At 34.5% G+C, this 19,604-nt stretch overlaps 1 protein-coding gene and 3 long non-coding RNA genes across 6 annotated transcripts; 2 read left to right on the plus strand and 2 right to left on the minus strand.

Moving 5' to 3' along the window:
- Positions 1 to 6,011: 6,011 nt before the first annotated feature.
- LOC135079675 (uncharacterized) lies at positions 6,012 to 7,195 on the plus strand. 2 transcript variants are annotated; one of them, XR_010258862.1, is made up of 4 exons: positions 6,012 to 6,198; positions 6,302 to 6,521; positions 6,607 to 6,728; positions 6,962 to 7,195. It is a non-coding gene; the product is annotated as an uncharacterized LOC135079675 (long non-coding RNA). The 2 variants fall into 2 exon arrangements; XR_010258861.1 differs by having other exon boundaries at positions 6,607 to 7,195.
- A 35-nt stretch (positions 7,196 to 7,230) lies between these two features.
- LOC135079676 (uncharacterized) lies at positions 7,231 to 7,906 on the minus strand. The gene is made up of 3 exons (XR_010258863.1): positions 7,720 to 7,906; positions 7,467 to 7,633; positions 7,231 to 7,314 (listed from the first exon to the last, which is right to left on the minus strand). It is a non-coding gene; the product is annotated as an uncharacterized LOC135079676 (long non-coding RNA).
- Positions 7,907 to 16,376: 8,470 nt separating this feature from the next.
- LOC135079678 (uncharacterized) lies at positions 16,377 to 17,326 on the plus strand. Its single transcript, XR_010258864.1, has 3 exons — positions 16,377 to 16,486; positions 16,693 to 16,904; positions 17,208 to 17,326. It is a non-coding gene; the product is annotated as an uncharacterized LOC135079678 (long non-coding RNA).
- A 136-nt stretch (positions 17,327 to 17,462) lies between these two features.
- LOC135079677 (uncharacterized) lies at positions 17,463 to 19,537 on the minus strand. 2 transcript variants are annotated; one of them, XM_063974292.1, is made up of 3 exons: positions 19,258 to 19,537; positions 19,065 to 19,125; positions 17,463 to 18,997 (listed from the first exon to the last, which is right to left on the minus strand). In XM_063974292.1, the coding sequence occupies exons 2-3, from the start codon at positions 19,107 to 19,109 to the stop codon at positions 17,528 to 17,530; spliced, it is 1,515 nt and encodes a 504-aa protein (XP_063830362.1). In that variant the 5' UTR covers positions 19,110 to 19,125; positions 19,258 to 19,537; the 3' UTR covers positions 17,463 to 17,527. The 2 variants fall into 2 exon arrangements, with proteins under 2 accessions (XP_063830362.1, XP_063830361.1); XM_063974291.1 differs by lacking the exon at positions 19,258 to 19,537 and having other exon boundaries at positions 19,065 to 19,161.
- Positions 19,538 to 19,604: the final 67 nt, after the last annotated feature.

Consider the following 19,604-nt stretch of genomic DNA (forward strand, 5'->3'; position numbering starts at 1 on the left):
ATTACCGTATACTTTACTCCACAGATATGGATTAGAGTAGATACAGCAAGTTGATCGTCAAAGCGTGCCATTCCGATATGTCCAAATGGACATACATGGTCGAGTGATGTTCATGTAATCCGATTACAAAAATCGGTTACGATGATTTTACGAGAACAGTAGTACGAACACGGTAGAAAGAAGATATTATTTACGGATTGTGAATTGTAATTAACAGCACAAGTAGCAAATAATTAATTAGAATAAAGTAGCAGTAGAAGAAGTATAAAGTAGCATTGTTTTTAATACATAAAACCATGGTCCCTGTATGTGGTGCACTCATACTGATCCCAAGGAACCGTACTTACTCATAACATTATGACACACACTGATCCGTGTATTCATACACCAGAGAAGTTTTTGTATTGAAACGCTGGTAGGGTGATAAAAATAATGAGATTTGACGATTTGTAAGAATTAATTTATTTAAAGAGGAAAATAAAGATGTTTTTGGTTTTGTATCGGGCCGCCGGGAAACCCCTAGTGCCAGACTTTTTCAAATAGACAGAGTAGAGGCATCTGCCTAAGGAAGTTCTATAATTTTGCCATTACCTTTTTTTTAAATGACGGCGGAAGAACAATTTTATTCAAACCTTTTGATTTGTTTTGATTATTTTATAGGGCCCGTCTAAAGCACAATACTATGCATTGTACTTATAATATAATTATGAAGAAAAATCTTTTGTGTTTCATTTTACTTCGAACGTTTTTTACCACACTGAATTTTGTCGTTTAGAAATATCTTCAAAACTAGGTACCTGACTTAGCTTTATGAAACAAAACGTATTGGCAAAACTACGCATTTTTACATTTATTAAAAATAAAAAGCTTGAGTTAATAGTCTTTATTTTATGAAACTAGGTCAGGTACTTACTAGGATATTTAAAAGTATGGAAATAACGTATGAATTACTAGTAGTACTATTTAACATAATGGAATAACGATCATTACTTTCATAAACATCAGGCACAACAAAAATATTATTTGCAAATTAATAAGAAAATTAATAATATAGTATAACGTCTACCGCTACAAAATTATTTTTCGAATCGAGTCACACGATATCTTTCGATGACTTTGCGAATGCAGTACGATGATACGATTACTTTTACGCTGCGGCAATCACTAAAATTCGCTAAAATGACACTAATGACGTTTAAAAAGTGGCACGCTCGGCTTCATACAATTTTTGACACATGCTGCATCTATCCATATCTGCGGGTCTAGTCAAAACGCACTTTAAAATCGCAAACCCATCGCAAACCAGTCGCAAACAAATAAACAAATCGCAAAAGAGGTCGATAACAAAAAAGGCTTAGTCAAACGGCAAAAAATCGAATCGCAAAGCCCTACCTATCGATAATCGAAAGACTGGTTTGAAATTTCCCATACAAAGGCTTAGCCAACATGCATTTAAGACTCAATCAAAATCGAATCGAATCGCAACACCCGCCATTTTCATTGCGATTACTAAAACCCCGGTGATAAGCTTGGATTCGATCGAAAACCAATAGGGTGAGTTGCACCACCTAACTTTAAACGTAACTATGACGTTAACCGGTGTTTTTTGTATTGAGTTTGACAGATTTTAGACGTTTGTCAAAGTTAAACTAAGATGGTGCAACCCACCCTAAGGCTGTTTTGACAAATCCGTATCGCGATGTCGTTTTGACAGCTAGTTTGACAGCGAAGCATAGACGTAAACAGAGAGCAGAAAGAAGGAAGAAACTAATTTAAAAAAAAAAAGCTAGAAAAAGTAAAAACAATCGCAAAGTCATAGACATTTTTTAACTTTTATTCGATTTTGAATGAACTTTTATATCGCCGCGTCGTTGGTGGTTCAATGTGCATTTTGGCTGCCATTTTCCGATCGAATCGAATCACTGGTGACGCGGCGACTGACATTAGTGAAAACTTCACATTGGTTTGCGATGGCATTTTGACTAGACCCACAGTGCTTTACTCGCTAGCGATAATTCGATGGTTTTGTGATGTCATGTTGGTGAGCATGTAAACGTATCCAACTTCACACTCTATGAATGGATGAATGAAAGAACGAATGCCGCTCCTTTCTAACTATATATAGAAAAGATAGAGTAGGAAATAACGAAAATGTCAAAAATAACACTGCAAAATTTAAGTGCCCTAGAACAGTGCTTAATGCTGAATTAACATGATGATTTCCAATTTGTATTGTTTATTTCTTGTCATTGCGACTTTGACGCAGCTGTTGTCATGACAACAGATAACAAAACATGTTTTGTTGAAGGATTATTGATGAATAATTTTCCACAAAAAATTGGATTTTTACCACGATAGGAAAATGAGAACCTGCGCCTATCCGTTTAAACCAATTGTAGAATTTATGGAAAGGTAAGTTAAGTAAAAATAAACATACTATGTAGTGGAGGAATTTCGAAATTAAACGAATAATATTGAGCTGGTTTTTTTGGAGAAATACAACCTTTCCAGCATAACTTCCACGTGCCTAGCTAAAATTCAGTAATATGAGTGCTAGATTTATATTTTCTAGATACAATAAAGTTGTTTTTCTATGGATATGGCGATCCGAGTATGCCCACTGAAGGGCCCCAAGAAAGAGCCAACAATAGTCAACGGTGGGTGGAACTAACGGACACGCGAACGTGAAATGCTGATGCCACCGGCGACACGAAAACTACTGAGAAATTGAGAAAAGTGTGTATTGGCTCTGTGCACGATTACAGCGCCAACTAGCGTCCACAACTTTGTGGGCTCTGTCACATTGACATTTAGGTCGTATATTTGTGAAAAAATATCGAAATGAAAAAATAACAAATATTTTCGACTAATAAATTGTTGTGATATCATGATTTGGGTGGAAAAAAGGTTTTGAAATCATTTTGGTCATTCAATCAAATGAGGTAAGTCCTAAAAGTGTGTTTAATTTTGATTGTGTCAGGGTTTGTTTACTTCATTTATAGTTGTAGTTTTACAGTAAAACAAAAAGAAAAAGCTACTTTAACGGTTTCATTATATAACAGTAAATATAATTAAATGTTCCTGTATCGCTAGTAATAAATTAAATATCGTTTTCAGATCGAAATGAGTATTGTTTTGAAGACCGGGTTTGTGAGTGTTACAATATCAAATTCCAACCACAAACCGTATTTAAAGGAAAGTTGTTGGTATTGGCTGGACAAGTCCGAGATGTAGAAGAATTAGGAACAAAACAAGGGCAGAGTTCAATAATTCACGCTCTCATCATAAGGCAAACATCTGTGCACAACAACTACTGTGACTCATTTTTGTACTACCACGTTGTATAGTCTAGTTATTTCCAAATTGTAAACGGCTATTAAACCAGCCCTATCGAAATACAGTCCACTCTTTTATTTTAGTTCCCAGTAGGACCCTTTTCATGCGATTAATTAATGATATTAAATTGTATTATGTAGAATCGCTTTGCCATTGACAGATACATCTGATGACAGAGCTTACATTATTTCTACTTTTGACCACCATGAGCGCTGCGATAGATTATGTTACCCCCACCTAGTACTTCGCACCCAGCGAATAAATACCTACTACCTACTTTATTCATGTTGATTGCTTTTATCTTATTTCGTCATTTTTATTTGTAATGTTTATTTGTTAAGGTGTGGAGTGACTTTAAACAGCAAGAAGAAGGCAACTCGCATACACAGAGCTGCCAAGGGAACACTGGACTGGTGGCGGTCCAGGTTCTTCCCTGAAGCCAAAGGATTTAGAGCAGAGTGCTTATAAATAACAACTTGTAAATTAAATCCATAATTACCTAGGGTAACTGGATGGAGATATACCTACCTTATTATTGTAAAACTTAAGATATTATAATTAATTAAATACATTATATTGTTTTAATCTTTCATGGTCACCAAACATACATGGTAGCAATCTCGTCAGTAATAATAATGAAGTAAATACATATCCTACTAATATCCTACTTAATATTAAAAATGCGAAAGTTTGGATGTCTGGATGTTTGTTACTCTTTCACGCAAAAACTACAGAACGGATTTTGATGAAACTTTACAGTATTATTGTTTATAACCCAGGTTAACATATAGGCTATAATCTTAGATTAATAAAACCTAGATGGATAGTCTTCATACAAACGCTTCGTCAAGCAAGAGTGAGGCAAAAATCTTATGTCATTAGTGTCAATTTTGTTGGGGAGTGTAGACAGTGAAGGCGATTTTCCCGAAAGTAGGGAAATTTTTAATACGTTTTTAATTATTTTATAATTAACAAAAACAAAACGCATCATGTACTTACTTATTTATTGAATTGAAAGTACCTACCTAATAACAATAAGATAAATCGACTCAAAAGTCTCGATTTCATAAAAAAGGAAGTGTATTTGTACGGCGAACAATTGGGAAATAAATTTTCTTGTTACTGGTATCATTCCCGTATTTAATTTTTGAAAGCCAAATTCAAGCAAAGTACGCGTCGAATTGTAGTACTTACTTATGAAATGTAACACTGGTCACTTTCTTTCGTTTTTCTGATGTATTTTAGACACCCTTTCACAGCACAAACCATTTTAATTAATTAAAATTCGTCGGACGTGTTTACCAATTTTTCACTTTGACAGTTCATGTGACGTTTACGGGTGAGCCGTGCCGGCTCCCTAAAAACTGCCTCACCTTTCGTGCACTGACTATCTATCTAGGTTTTATTAATCTAAGGCTATAATTATGACGATCTGTGACAAACTAAATTTCACGCGGACGAAGCCGCGGGCAAAAGCTAGTTGAAAATAAAATGATTAATTTTTATTAACTATTTATTTCACAAAGCCTAATAGGTACATAATACACATACTGATTAAAAACAAAAGTAAATTTCAACTTATGAAAATACACATTCATTGTCGGATTAGCTTTCTATTATTAAGTATTTCTATTATTTCTTTATTCTTTCTCGTAAGGCTGCGTTTCCACCAGAGATGTGCGAGGATGCATAGCGAAGGATGTGTTTGTAAAGAACCAATAGAATCGCTTCATTTACCTCGCCTCGGTCAGCACATCTCTGGTAGAAAAGGCTCAGGCTGTACAACACTATTGAGCATTTTCAAATCTCTGCTACACATCCTCGTACGATACATTTTCCTCGCACAGCTTTGGTGGAAACCCGCACACATTTTCACAGCACAGCTAGACATCTTCGCACGACACAATTCCCTCGCACATCTCTAGGAAACGCAGCATCCTCTCCCTCTCCCAAGGATCTCCACAATGTGCCCGCATCCAGGTTCTTCCCGCGACCTTCACCAGATCGTCGGTCCACCTAGTGGGAGGCCTGCCCACATGCTGATATAATGTTCCATCGTAATAAACTTCTTTCCGACATAATTTAATAAAGAAAACACCTAAAATGACCTAAAACTACAATTTTATTTTGCTTTTCACACGTCAATAAGTCAGTGAGTTACGTTACTGTGACAGCTAAGGAATTTTTCGATGACATCTTTGAAAATTGCAACTCATGGTAAGTTATTTGTATGAAACTAAATAAAAACTTTAGTCGCTATCGTATTCATTTAGATAGGTTTTTTACCTAACGATTTGAGATGAACTCATGGTAGTGTTTTTATTTTTGCTGTGGTTCAGCTACTAACCGCTAGAGGCGCTGTACAATTTGCCATACATTTTTTTACGCCCTCGATAGCGAGATGCTCGGTAGGTAAACTCATGGTAGAGGCACAGTACCTCTAGTACGAAAAACTTTCGAGTTCGTTTCGTTTGCGTATTCAAAGTGCCATCGAAAAATTTTGTATGAAAAATTAAACAGCGCCCCCTATAGGTCATAAAAAGAAAAAAAACACCTAGTAAGAAAAACTTTCGATTTTCTTTCGTATCGAGTTCAAATACTAGGCGTGACGAAAGATGGATTTTGTATGAAATAACGTAGTACGAACCTAATTTTGACAATCAACGTCTTTTCGTTGTCGTTGAAATCATCGAATGTTGTGTCACTGTCAATTTTGTTGTGAGAAGATTACGTTGATATAAATTTTACGTGTTTTTGAGGCTTAAATGTGGAGATTATGTGGTCGGCGAATTTATTTCCTTGTTTGGCATCATTTAGATTGTTTAGATGCTTTAAGTTAAGAGATTAGGAAGCATCCCAACAGTGAGTAAAAAAATATATTTTGTGGACATTTTTCCTAATGTCCATATCTAATAGGGCAACATAATAAGGAAAAACTTAAATCCTGATGTTGTGGTTGTTGCAGCGATACCGCCTCAAAGTCAATAAACCTGCATTTTAGTAGATTTTTATTTATTTATTTTTTTTATGCATAACAAGGCAGGTATTTGACCACAATCGCACATGATGTTAAGAGGGATGCAGTCTAGGATGGTACATATCTGCCCTGTAAGATACCTACTTATGTGACAAATTGCCGGAAAGATAGTCTTATGGCAACAAAAAGAGTGTCCTTGGAACACAAGGCAAGTACATAATTTATTCATACATTCTGTCTACTCTACATACCACATGATTTCTTTGTCCTTTGATAGATAATAATTATTACAGGTTATATTATGTGCTATGCATTAAGATGCATCCAGTTCATACCAAGGCACTGATGGTATGAAGAAGCATTTGGAATTACTTAACCAATGCTCTCAATACCCCCAACATACTCGGAGAAGTAGGTAGGTACTCATGCCTACATAAGATTTATCCATGAACTATTTTATACAAATGTACATATGCATTCAGTTCTTAAGATCATACAGAACAAAACACAACAGGGTGATTCCATACCTTTGCTCGTAAGTGTTTTAGCCAGAAAGTTTTAGATCTTAATAAACTTATTTACCTAAACTAATAACTATAAAATTAATGTTATAGTATTCTACTCATCAACATTTATTAATCATTACAGGTACCTACCCTACCCAAACCTTACAAAGATCCAGCTTCGGCACAGAATAAGTAATAGGACTAAGGTTCCTGGGCACACTTAAGAAATACCATCAACACTTGCGGGCAAATAGACATTAATGGGATTAAAACAAAATATATGTGTGACAATTTATTTAATAAATACTTATAAAACATTAAACAATATTTTGAATTTCAATTAAAACATAGGTACCTAACAGTCTTAATTTTCTATTAATAGGTATGATACCTACATGATTGGTAATAATTAAAATTGTTATTCAAATTGCTGAGAGTTTCAATGGCTGGCTGCTCATGGTTTCATATATTATCATCTGGCTACTCGGGTTTCCTCTGTAAAAGAAAAAGTAATGTTAACTAAATACTAATTTAACTTGCCATCTTAACAATCAATATGAAAGGGCATAACATTTCAGTTTGTCTAGAGAATGCATAGGTAAGTACCTACTTAAATAATAAAGATTCAATTATTGCAATCAACATACCTTTGACTATTCTTTTCCTGTCTTGTTAGGTCCAAAAAAGTGAGGCTAAACTGCAAACCGCTGCACTTTGCCTTTGGACTTCCACTCGCCAAAAGCGAGATCTCGATGCTCTTGCAGGATTTTTGTTAATTTCTAGCTGTTAAATCTTCTCCTCCATTCCATAGAATCTAAAACAAGATAGAATTACAATATACATATTTAACTACATGATTTAACTAAAAAATCTTTTCACTTGCTAATTTAATTTACTTACCGATGTCTCATCATGTTAACATCGTTAATATGGTCTTTATTTACTTTAAAACATAGCTTTATATTCAAATTATTTTATTACGACTTCTAATAACATTCTAAGAGGTTAGAAAATACGTCAAAACAAGAAAAATCCCTTGTCTTGTCACTGTCAGACGTGTGTGAGCGTGTGGCTGAGTGTGATTTTACAGTAGAAATAAAAAAAAAAAAAACCGACTCCAAAAAACCTACACTAAAAAGTTGAAAAATAATTACTAATTACCTACTTATTTATTAGGACGAATTAATATTTATGTAGGTATACCATGATTGATACTTCTGGAGTCGGTGCCAAGATTATGAAACATGTAAAGTTTGCCTGCACCGACTCCAAAAGTATCAATCATGGTATACCTACATAAATATTAATTCGTCCTAATAAATAAGTAGGTAATTAGTAATTATTTTTCAACTTTTTGTGTAGGTTTTTTGGAGTCGGTTTTATTTTTTTTTATAAAATTTTACTTATTTCTTGCTTTTTAGTTTACTAATTATTACCTTGATGTTACCACTGAAGGTAGGCAGTACATTGAGACCATATTCTTCATGTCTACTGTAAAATAATATTCCCTACAAAATAGAGGTTACCATATAGAAAACCTAAAAAGACCTTAAACCGTCAGCCCACCTTAAAAACATGAAAGAATACAACTGTTGGTCTATTTGTACCTATAATATTTAAAGAATTATCCTCCAACTCCTAAGCATTAAGGAGTTGTACCTACCATGACCAGTTCATCATGATGAGATGATGAATATCTGATGTAAACACTTGAATAACTTTAGAAACTATACTTATCTATAAAATTAAAAGAATTATCTTCCAATTCCTAAGTATTAAGGAGTTTTACCTTCTATCATCAGCTCATCAATATGAGATGATGATTTCCAGGAGCAAATACTTGAATAAGTTAAGAAAAAGTTTGAAAAACGATATACGTGCCTATAAAATTTGAGGGTTTCCCTCGATTTCCCTAGGATCCCATCATCAGATCCTAACTTGGTGACAATGGGACCACCTCAGAAGTGTACCCTATCGAACAAAAAAAGAATTTTGAAAATCGGTCCACAATTGACGGAGTAATCGGTGAACATACATAGAAAAAAAAAATACATACAGTCGAACATATAACCTCCTCCTTTTTTGAAGAGAAGATAGATTTGTCCACGAAATTAATTTATTACAACAGTAGGAATACACAATGGATAGCTCTTTTTATGTTCTATGACACAAGTGACAATCAACAGAACATTGTTTCTATAGCAACTTAAATTTATTCATAACGCCGCTTTGCTTGCCAGCTACATTAACAAGACGAAAGATGTTCCGAAATTTGTTTACCCAACAATGTAAATATTGATTGGTAATTGCTTGCGCTGTGTTTCGCCGAGTGAGTGAGGATACCGGAGGCCCAATTGGGGGGGAATGGGATTTAAAAGGTTGGCAGCGCACTTGTGACTTCACTGATGTTGCGGGTGTACATGGGCGACGGCAATTGCTTACCATCAGGTGATCCGTCTGCTCGTTTGCCTCCTATCACATAAAAAAAAAAAAAAAAAAAAAAAAAAAAATGGTTTTAAATACTTACATATTAAACAAACAATAACACAAAAACGTATAAACAATTAATGAGGCGTTATGAGCATTATTCATCTTTGTAACTTATTTTTTTAAATTTAATAACAACATCTTAAAATAACGCAGCATGTTTCGGACGGAACACACCATTCCATGTTAAATAAAAAAAAACTTGTAAAATACTCTATGACTCGTCGAAAGAAGCTTCTTGGCCTTGCGTGCCGACAAAAGAAATTAGAAAGTTAAGCTAACGAGTACGATCCTTAGTAAAACAAGAATGAACGTTTCGAGTTCGAACTCGAAACGTACAAAAATTCGTCCTCGTCTTGAACTCGAAAGTTTTTCGTACTAGTGGTACAGGTGGAAACGTGCGAAAATATGGCCGACATAAGTTACCAACCTTATTGAGTCTAACAGTGACTATGTAATAACAGGTAGCTATAAAAATAGCTGTTTGTTTATTGTTCGATTAGATAATAAAACTAGCGGAGTCATAAAAAATAATTATTTGGTAGAGAGCCAAATAAATGAAGGAGAACTTAATTAAATAAGGCATTCTCTGACAATTAACCTTTTAGATTATTTTAAAGTCCGTTTTACAAAATTGGGGGATGTTGGGGGAGGCCTATGTTCAGCAGTAGACGTCCCATGGCTAAAATGATTTACAAAATTAAATTAATTATTCGTTTAGGTCTTACTTGATTGAATTTCAATATTTAGGTCAGAACATGGTCATGATTGAGATCAAATTGAGTTTTTAGCGTAATTTCCTAACACGATTCTACAATTTGGCAGAAACATGTTATTTACCAGATGTTCGTGTATTAGCACACAATACAAAAGTGTTTGATCTACATAAATTAACAAAGTGCGCGTTGTATTTTTGCTTGTTTACTTTAAATAAGACCAGTTTACGATATACGTTGTTCCGCGTACTAAAATATTGTAAGAACAGGTTGTTTCTGTTGACAAAGAACTGCCTAGTTCCTATAAATTAATGTGTAGTGTACCAAGCCGTTTTCGGCAAATATTAAAACAGTTATAATGGTGATACTTCGCACATGTTATTATTTTATTTTGACCACAAGATCTTTTAAAGCAGAGTCTTACAATACGCAACATTTCGTCTTATCATTTAAAATTACTCAATTTGAATAAACAATAAATGAATTTATAGTTAGGTGCTAGAATACAAAACCGATATGTAATGTCACAGATCATCATAAATTATAGCCTATATTATGTTATTCTGGGTTTTAAACAATAATACTGTAAAGCTTCATCAAAATCCGTTCAGTAGTTTTTGCGTGAAAAAGTAACGTAAACATCCAGACATCCACACAAACTTTCGCATAGTAGGATAGTAGGATTATACCGTGTATACTTAAATAAATCTATTGGTGACTGAAATACAATAATAATGTAGTTTTAGTGAACAGGTATATCTTACCATCTTACGTTGATTTATATTTTTCAATTGCCACATGCAGCCCAAGGACGTCGTCTTCGGTGCGCAAAAGTTTGTGGAACATGGATACCGGTTTTCGGTACCGAATTTAAATTAAGGCTATTTTTAGTTAAAATGGGAAGAAGTTTGTTTACAAATAATATTAACCCTAATAAGAAACGTACCTATACATATAAATGTATCGTAAATTATCCAATTTAGTTATTATGTTGTACCTACACATCTATTCTTTTACTATTGTGTCCGTTTGTGGACTTTGATTTCTAAATCATAAATAATTGCTATTGTCAGTATCTATTTGAAATATTGGTTTATTAGAATTTCAAGTGACTCATTTATTGAGTCTCCAGTAAGAATAAATGGGATTAAGGTATCTGCAAAGATAATAATTTTGTGTTGAAGTTCCGTATTTTGTTGGCAGGTTTTAGTTACCTATTAATCCTTCGCCTGATAAAAAAAATGATTTCATTACATAAAACAACACAGGAAAATATTGTTTGACTGATACGAGTCCCTCTACTAGAAAATGCAACATTACTCTATTTAAATTCATGTTCGATAAAATCATGAGTAATTCTCTTATTTCGTGAAGAAAATCGATTACAAACTTTGATAGAAATCGTTGTAAAGCCGATGTAATCGAATATTATGAGTACTGCACTTTTGAAGAACATGATTATCATGTAGCTCTCTCTCTCTTAGTAAACGTAAAACACCTAAGAAAAGGTGTTACCTACACCATAACGAATTACAAATGATCGAAAATCTAAAAATCGAACACGTTTCATCGAACGATCAAAATATCGAACGTTCAGAATATCGAATTTACAAATGATCGAACGATCAAAATATCGAATGATTAAAATATCGAAAGTCGATCTTACGTTGCATAGTACAACAGGAAGATGGAGGAAAGGGTTTCTTGTTGACTATGGTACCCTAAAGTGGGAAATACAAAAAATGTGTATATGAATGAATATGTTTTATTTAAATTAATCATATGACATTTAATAAAAACCTCTCTATTGATTTTTCGATATCTTAATCATTCGATATTTTGATTGTTCGATCATTAATTTGTAAATTCGATATTATTTACCTAAGTAAAGGCACCTACCTATATCGGTATTGACTACGCTATGTACCCATTCCTAGAGCTGCTAGAACCTCGAGAATGGTGACATAGCCACATAATGTTACAACAAGAACATACAATTGAATGACACATTACATTACATAAGTAATCGCAGAAAATGCAATGTTTCGTTACGGTCTAACATCGTTTTTGTTGCTATTTAGAACCACGAATAAGAAATTTCGAACAAAAAATTGTGATGCATTGAGAAATCATTGTGCAAATTGCTTGGCCGTCATTATGATATAATTTATGTTACATACACACCTACGAGTTACAGACAATTCAAAATAAGGTAAATTTAAGAAAAGACATATTATACTCGTAATTTTGCCGTAATTTAAGCGAAAATGTAGATATTATTTCCTTCTAGTTCCTCACTCTACGTCATTGAAAATAGTTAATTCTTGATTCTGGTCTGTATTTTCATAAAAAAAATGTATTATTGTATTCGAAGTAAACACTAGCATATTAAAATTTATTGTTATTACAGCGGTTAGCTTAGTATTTGTGGTTTTTGCGTAAACGTTCAATCGTGATCACAATGTCACGAAGCTATTTTAGATCACATAATTATATTTTTACAAAATTTTTATGGAGGACCGCACATCAAGTGAAACAGCAACTAACCTACTTTTAGGCATTTAATTTTTTATAATCAACTAGCGGCCGCCCGCGACTTCGTACGCGTGGATCCTGTTTTACCCCCTTTTCCCGAATTTTCTTTGCTATAAACCTCACGGAGCCCGAGACCTTTCCAACGAATGCAAAACCGTGGAAATCGATTCGTGCGTTCTGGAGTTATAGCGTCAGGGAGGAAAACCCGACTTATTTTTATATGGTAGATTTTGGGCTCAACTCCCATGAACTCGTTGATGTCTTTTATACGCTCTTCAACCTTGTCTTATTTTCAGGCAAATAATATTGTCTTTTCTGAATTTAACTCATCTAAACAGAATGTATCAGACTACTCTTCCCGTGAGTTTTGTACCCAAGGCAAATAAGATCTTACTTATTATAGGCAAAAGAATGATGAAAAATGTTCCCAACATCAGGCCTCCCTAACATTGGACAGCGCAACGTGGTTTCCCTTTGCCTCTATGTTTAGCTATGATGATGATGATTATGATGAACATATGTTCCAGCAGTTGGAGGTGAAATAGCCAGTTATTCCGGGTTAAGCTCACTTCCACCTTCGGCCTGATCATCAATTTCCATCAGGTGAGATGCAAGCCTAGTATCGATTGTGGATAAAAAAGCCTTACTCATAAAGTGTGTGTCCGTGTCACAGTCCGATAGCAAGGATTGCGACACGGATCCGATCGATAAGCACGTACGAGCCCCGCGCGGGAGTCGGACGTGTCACGGCTCCGTCCTTAGATAAGACCTTATCACCGATTGTGTCTGGACTGGAGGCTGATAAGGTTCTTGAAATCGATTAAAATTGCCAAATGAAGTCTAGACTATTTATAAATACGCTACATCTTTTTATGGATTAATAAATAGGTAAATGATCACAAGATCCTATAAAAATTAGCTACGATATATCAATAAAGGCATATTTAACGATACACATCACTACTTAAGACATTATGTATTACGTTGTATAAATAACAAAGATAAACGCCTTTCTTTACTTTTGATGTGTGGTGTGATAATTTTTTCCAACCTTTTGACCTGTTTCCATTTGTAAAATGTTGACAAATAATATAAATGGCCGAACTTCTTTATTAATACATACAGCAACTATCATAGGTTTAGTGGATACCTAATATTCAACACTAGTAGGAGTACCTATACTCATTCATTGTACAGTCACGGAATGAAAAGGTTCGTCAGTTTTCAAATTGATTCCTTCAACGAATCGCGAGCACATATTTTATAACCTTTTGAAACTATGTTACAGAATAACCTCGAGTTAGAGAAAATAATCTTTAACTGTTCGTCAGTAAAGTTCAAAATTATTCAGATCAAAGTTGTTTGACGATTTATCTTGTCAAGAAGATTATTATGATTGATAAACTAAAACCTTCTTGTTGGTTCAACCTGCCATTATTATTTCTTTTAAATAAAAAAAACTATTGTCAATTGGTCAATGTCATCATTGCATTGCACTGGCCCCCTAGACAAAACGCACTTTTTGATCGAATCGAAAATCGAATCCGTCAAAACTCCATATTAAAAAGGGACTTTTCGACCACTTTTCGACTGGTTTGCGATTATAATTTGCACTTTGTCTAAACCCACTGATGGGATAGAAAAATAAACAAGCAAAACCTTATTCGTTAGCAAACGTCATATTTATTTAAATGTTAGCAGCACTGTTTCTTGTACTGTTATGTTGGCAGGTTTGACTCTTACTGTACCTAGTGCAAGCGAAAACCGACACTAAGGTGACGAACCTTTTCATTCCGCGACTGTACATTAGTACAATTACAGAGGCACTAAATATGTACTAGTACACGGCAATTTTCATTGTTACATAACCACAGTCAGATGCCGTTGAGGAAAATCTAAAGGAAACTGCGTAGGAACTATTACAAGTACCTACCTAGTGAATGAAATTATGTCAAGTTCGAATCGTAAGTAGAGTGCAATGTTAAATGTAAAAATGATGCGATGAATGAACCTAGGCGATTAAATTATATTATTTTCCTTTATTACTTCATTAATAAAAACTTTAATTTGTGAATTAGGTGTTTCTTGCTACTGCATAGGGCAAAATATTATTAGTAAATAGCTAGGTATCAGGACTAACGAATTGCTTCCAGTAGTTCCAGTCTACCAAATTAGTTATTATATTTTTCTAAATCACTACTTTTAATACACAATAATCAAGGAGGCTGAGAAATTAGGGCAGTTGTTTATTTACAGTTTTGTGTTTACAAAACTGCTATGCTAACATAACTAGCGACATCTATGTAGAGTTAGACGAAATAGTTACTATTTATCGATGACTCTACCCACAAATTCGAGCAACCAAATCGAACTTAGTCGACTAAAGCCACCTTGTGGAAAATCTGAAGATTACTATAGTGTGATGTAGGTTTGTAAAACGATAGGATAGGTATTAGATACATGAGGTTTTTCAAAGAGGGCATTGTTGTCGACTCTACCAAATCGATTTCGTAGAGTTTAGGTTTCAGAGAGGTTGTTTTTAACAGTAGGAACTATAGGATCTTGTTATTTTCCGACAACGAAGGTCACAACATGTTTATCAAACATTGCGATCCAAAATAGGCTAAATAACTCAATCTAACCGGTGGATAATGCGTGTCTAACTCTAATGTGAAATTAAATTTGTATCCGTATTGCGCCCCAGTAAGGAATCGAACTTAATACCTCCGTACCTCTAGCATGAACAACTTTCGTCTTTGAATCGTTTACGTATTCGACAAAATTCGATACTCAACCTTCGAATTAAACGATAACGTGACAATTTTGATTCTCAAAATATGCTTCGTGCAACCATTTCTCATACTAAGTTCACTTTAGGACACGTTCACAATGGCGCTGTTGTAGTTTTCGTACTTAATCTTGGCGATTCGAATACGCAAACTCGGATTGAGAGAGAGTCAACTATCTATGACCGCGGAGGCTTTCAATAATATCATAATTTTAGGCCCTGTAAATCATAGCTTTGTTTAGCTATAGATAGAGTCCTAAATATGTATAATTAACTAGGATGTGTTATTCTTTCACTTTCATGTGAAAAGTAGTAAAATGTAAAGTAGGTCTCATTTATTTTATAGCTTCGATCTACGCACAAGAAAGTGATTAAGATTAAAAGTCCTCATTTGACGTCATAAACCTAACTGTATTATGAATATTATTAATTTAGTTTTAAACTAATTTATCAAGATAGATAAGTAGGGACTAGGTTTTTCCCATAGATCCATATGAGTGTGGTTATTAAACCAGAAAACTTTTTGTCAGTTTTAAGTTGGTAGCTGTACCTGTGGTTGTAGGTACCTACAGTGGGGTATGAGAAGTCGTAATAAAAACTTAACGTACACGTAATAAGTCTTTATAGCTTTCACGAATTCTTTAGGGGAAAACATCTTAATTTCCCAGTTCAATAATACGTGACACTTTTGGGTTATCTTCTGATCACCAAACTACATCATGGTATTTTAAGTCCTAAGTTAAGAAGCTGCTATAGATACCAGACGGTAGGTATAGACAAATGCGTGGACGTTATTTCAAAAGTAATACGGAACCAGAAAAACATTTTAAAAGTTATAAAAAGTTAGAATATAAAATTAAAAATGCGAAAAGAAAAGGATAGTTATCAAAAATAGCGTCATTCGCATCCGACTACTAAAACGTCATCTAAACAGGTTCTTTTATAGAGATTAACTGTCTTTTGACCACAATTTGAGCTGACCAGGTCAATGCTGTGAAAGCAGGATAATCTACATTTTCTATCATATTCGAGAATCTTTTCGCTGGGATATATACCGTGGCGACACGAGCAGATGCATCAGTACCACAGTGAATCCTAGAGGGTCTTCATTTGTATTAAGCAAACTGCCATTGACAAAATGGTAAGTTTTGAGCAGTTAGATTATTTTTACAGGACCTGCATACCTATAAAACAAGGTTTAAAAAATAAATCAAATTTTTAAAAAGTACTTACTACCAATGATCCTAGCGCATTTGCTAGCGTCTTTTATGACGCACCTAAATTAACTCTATGGATACTTTTCTGCGTTACTCAAATTGTAGTCTTACCAACTTTTTCCTTTTTCAGATGCTAAAAACGTTGGCAGTTCTATTCTTCGTGGCTGTGTGCGCTGCTATACCAGTGGATGACATCCAGCTTTCCGAAGACGAGCTCGCTCCAGCCGTAGATCCCCAGACGAATGTTCTGGATGACCAAGCAGACTTGAAGACTGACGCAACCTTCTGGCGCTTTGGAGCCTTCAGATACCCACATGTGCGACGACAATACTATGTACCAAGGTAAAGTAACTCTCCTGTTACCAACTATTTCGTTAATTCTTCGGGAACTATCAATATGTAGGTATTTAGTATTCAAATCCTTAATTGCTAAGGATAGGACTCGCGTGTTCCTATTCTGATTTCGGGGTCAGTCGTTATTTCGTACTGTAATTTACCAGATTTTGATTTTCTTTGAGCACAAGATTAATTTAATTTAATAACAATTTTAATTTTAATTTTAATTTTATAAATATCTTTGGATAATCTCACACAGCGCCATCTAGCCCCAAATAATTAGTAAGTTAGTTAATTTTATATTTTCAGAGTTTACTCCTACTACAGACCTGTCTACACACCATACTGGGGCGCCCACTGGTAAACGATTGGAAACAAAATTACTGATTAGATTAATTAAATAAATTATAAATTGAAAACATAAAGAAGACCTATCATTAAGTCCTATTTTATATTTAATACATTTTATCCTCACAAAATCAATCAAGAAATTTATTGCCTCCCTAACTAAACAGCTTTGCTTGCTAAGTCTAACTTAATGTTTGGTAAAAAATAAAACACAAATCCAAACTACACTGTAATTAAATTACATTTGAATTGGTGTAAATGCTTTTAGTGCATTGACAAATCTAAGATGGAGGTTTAACATCAGTAGCTTGATACAAGGAATTGATAGCAATATCAGACGACACAAATGCCATGGATTTAGCAAGGGTTGATAGAGACAAGGAATCCATTACAATCCTATTTGCCACATGATTCAAATTGGCCCCCTGGGATTGTGCTGTGTATTTTAAAGCAAGTTTGATGACGCGTTCACAAGCAAGAGACTTCGACGTGGCAATTCTTGCCTCTTTCCCAGCTTGTTGCGCTGCTGTCTTAGCCAAATTCATCATCAAATCTTGGTGATTGGACATACCATTTTTGGCATACTTCACCGACATTTGCACCTCTATAGATGCAGTCAAGGCTCGCCTCAGAGCTACCACGCTAGCCGCCGTCAAATAAGCAACGTCACCAGCATAAAGAATGGCTTTCTTCGCTTTTACTTCTAACCTCTCAAGTCTGAGCTTAGTTTTTTTCTCATTGGTTGCATCGTCTTCGACATCAACCTGATCTGTATCCATTTCAGCTGTAATCTCAGAGTTTATTGTTGTTTTGAAAACATTGTCTTTTTGATCGAGCCAGTCATCCATGAGACCTGGTGCGTTTAATTCTTGCACATCTAAAGTTTGAGTGTCTTGCGTGACGTAATGTGTGCCATTTATTGATTTATCCAAAACTATGCTATCAGTATTGTTTGTAAGAGTTTCACTATTTTCGATGTCTAAAGCGGTTTGATTTAAAAATCCTTTTATAGGAAACTGTGCAGTTTTCTTTACTTTCAAGAATCGCATAATATCTTTATCATTTTTAGATAATACCGTATAAGGTGAAATATGGGGATCTCTAGGTATTAGCGTAGTATTAGCTGCTTTTGTTTCTTTGCTTGGTGAATTTGACATAGATTTATTCAAAATAGCATTATATATTGGTGAGACAATAGAAGGAGCTGCCATCGTTGTGGGACCATTATTTGGAATTGACCTCTTCTTTCGTAGCGACAAATCAACTGATTGTTTTTTCGACAATGCAGTAGCATACGTGATGTCTTTCAATGCAGATACAATCGACACTTCAGCAGCGATTTGAGCCAAACCGTAAACAAGTCGATGAAGTTCCGGCTCTGTTGACACTTTAGTTATGCTAAGCATGTGACCAGACAATGTTCGTGAGATGTAGTCTAGGATGCGTCTAGTCTCTATAGCTGTAATGCCTTTATTCTTGCCAGGAGCCTCTAGTGCTTCTCGAGTAATCCTTGTAATTTTGTCTTGAATCTCTAGTTTTGATAATATAGCAGAAACCAGATCCTTAGAAATTTGATAAAGGGTTTCTTCCATTTTTGGATTTTGGGTTACATTTCTTGTTGCTTTTAAAATGGAGTTATCCAAATGATTAAGAACTTTGTGAGGAGACTTCAAGAGGAAGCGTTCGCCGACTAATTTTGAGTTAATTTTTTCTTTGAGATCGTGAACTGGTGATATTCCAGCATCGGAAGTCTGGAAAGAAGTAAATTGACTTAAACATAGCTTTATATTATCACATAATAACAATTAAATAACTTACGCATAGAAGTCCAAGCAAAAGTAGCATAAAACTAAGATGCTCCATTTTTGCACCAACTTTGCTTGAAATTTTTACACAAATGTTTAGCCATTTGGATCAAGCCTATAAAATTATTAATTTAACGATCATATTTTATTGCCAATTAAGAAACTTTCATGGCTATTTCTAATAAACTACTAACAATATGACTTACTTTTTACAATATTGCAAACGATTAGCCTGCAAAGGCGTTGTACATAGTTATTCTACGCTTGCTATGAACAATTTTCCGATACACAAAGAGTGGTCGGTAAACTACACTTGCAGCAGTCTCAATTATTTCAGAATTTTCATTTTTCATTGGTTTATCTTTTTCAGTTTCAGAATTACTTTGCTCTTGATTTGAATTTTTTACTCCTAACTTTTGAACATCTTCACCAGGCACATTGACGTTTGTTTCCAGGTTCAATGCTTGCATTGCATCGGAATAATTTCTAAGAATCACAAATAAAATAATAACGACTAAAAACATTGTGATAACTTCATAACAAACAATTGCAT

This window comes from Ostrinia nubilalis, chromosome 17 (genome assembly GCF_963855985.1).
Source record: "Ostrinia nubilalis chromosome 17, ilOstNubi1.1, whole genome shotgun sequence".
In the NCBI taxonomy this organism is placed as follows: Eukaryota; Metazoa; Arthropoda; class Insecta; order Lepidoptera; family Crambidae; genus Ostrinia; species Ostrinia nubilalis.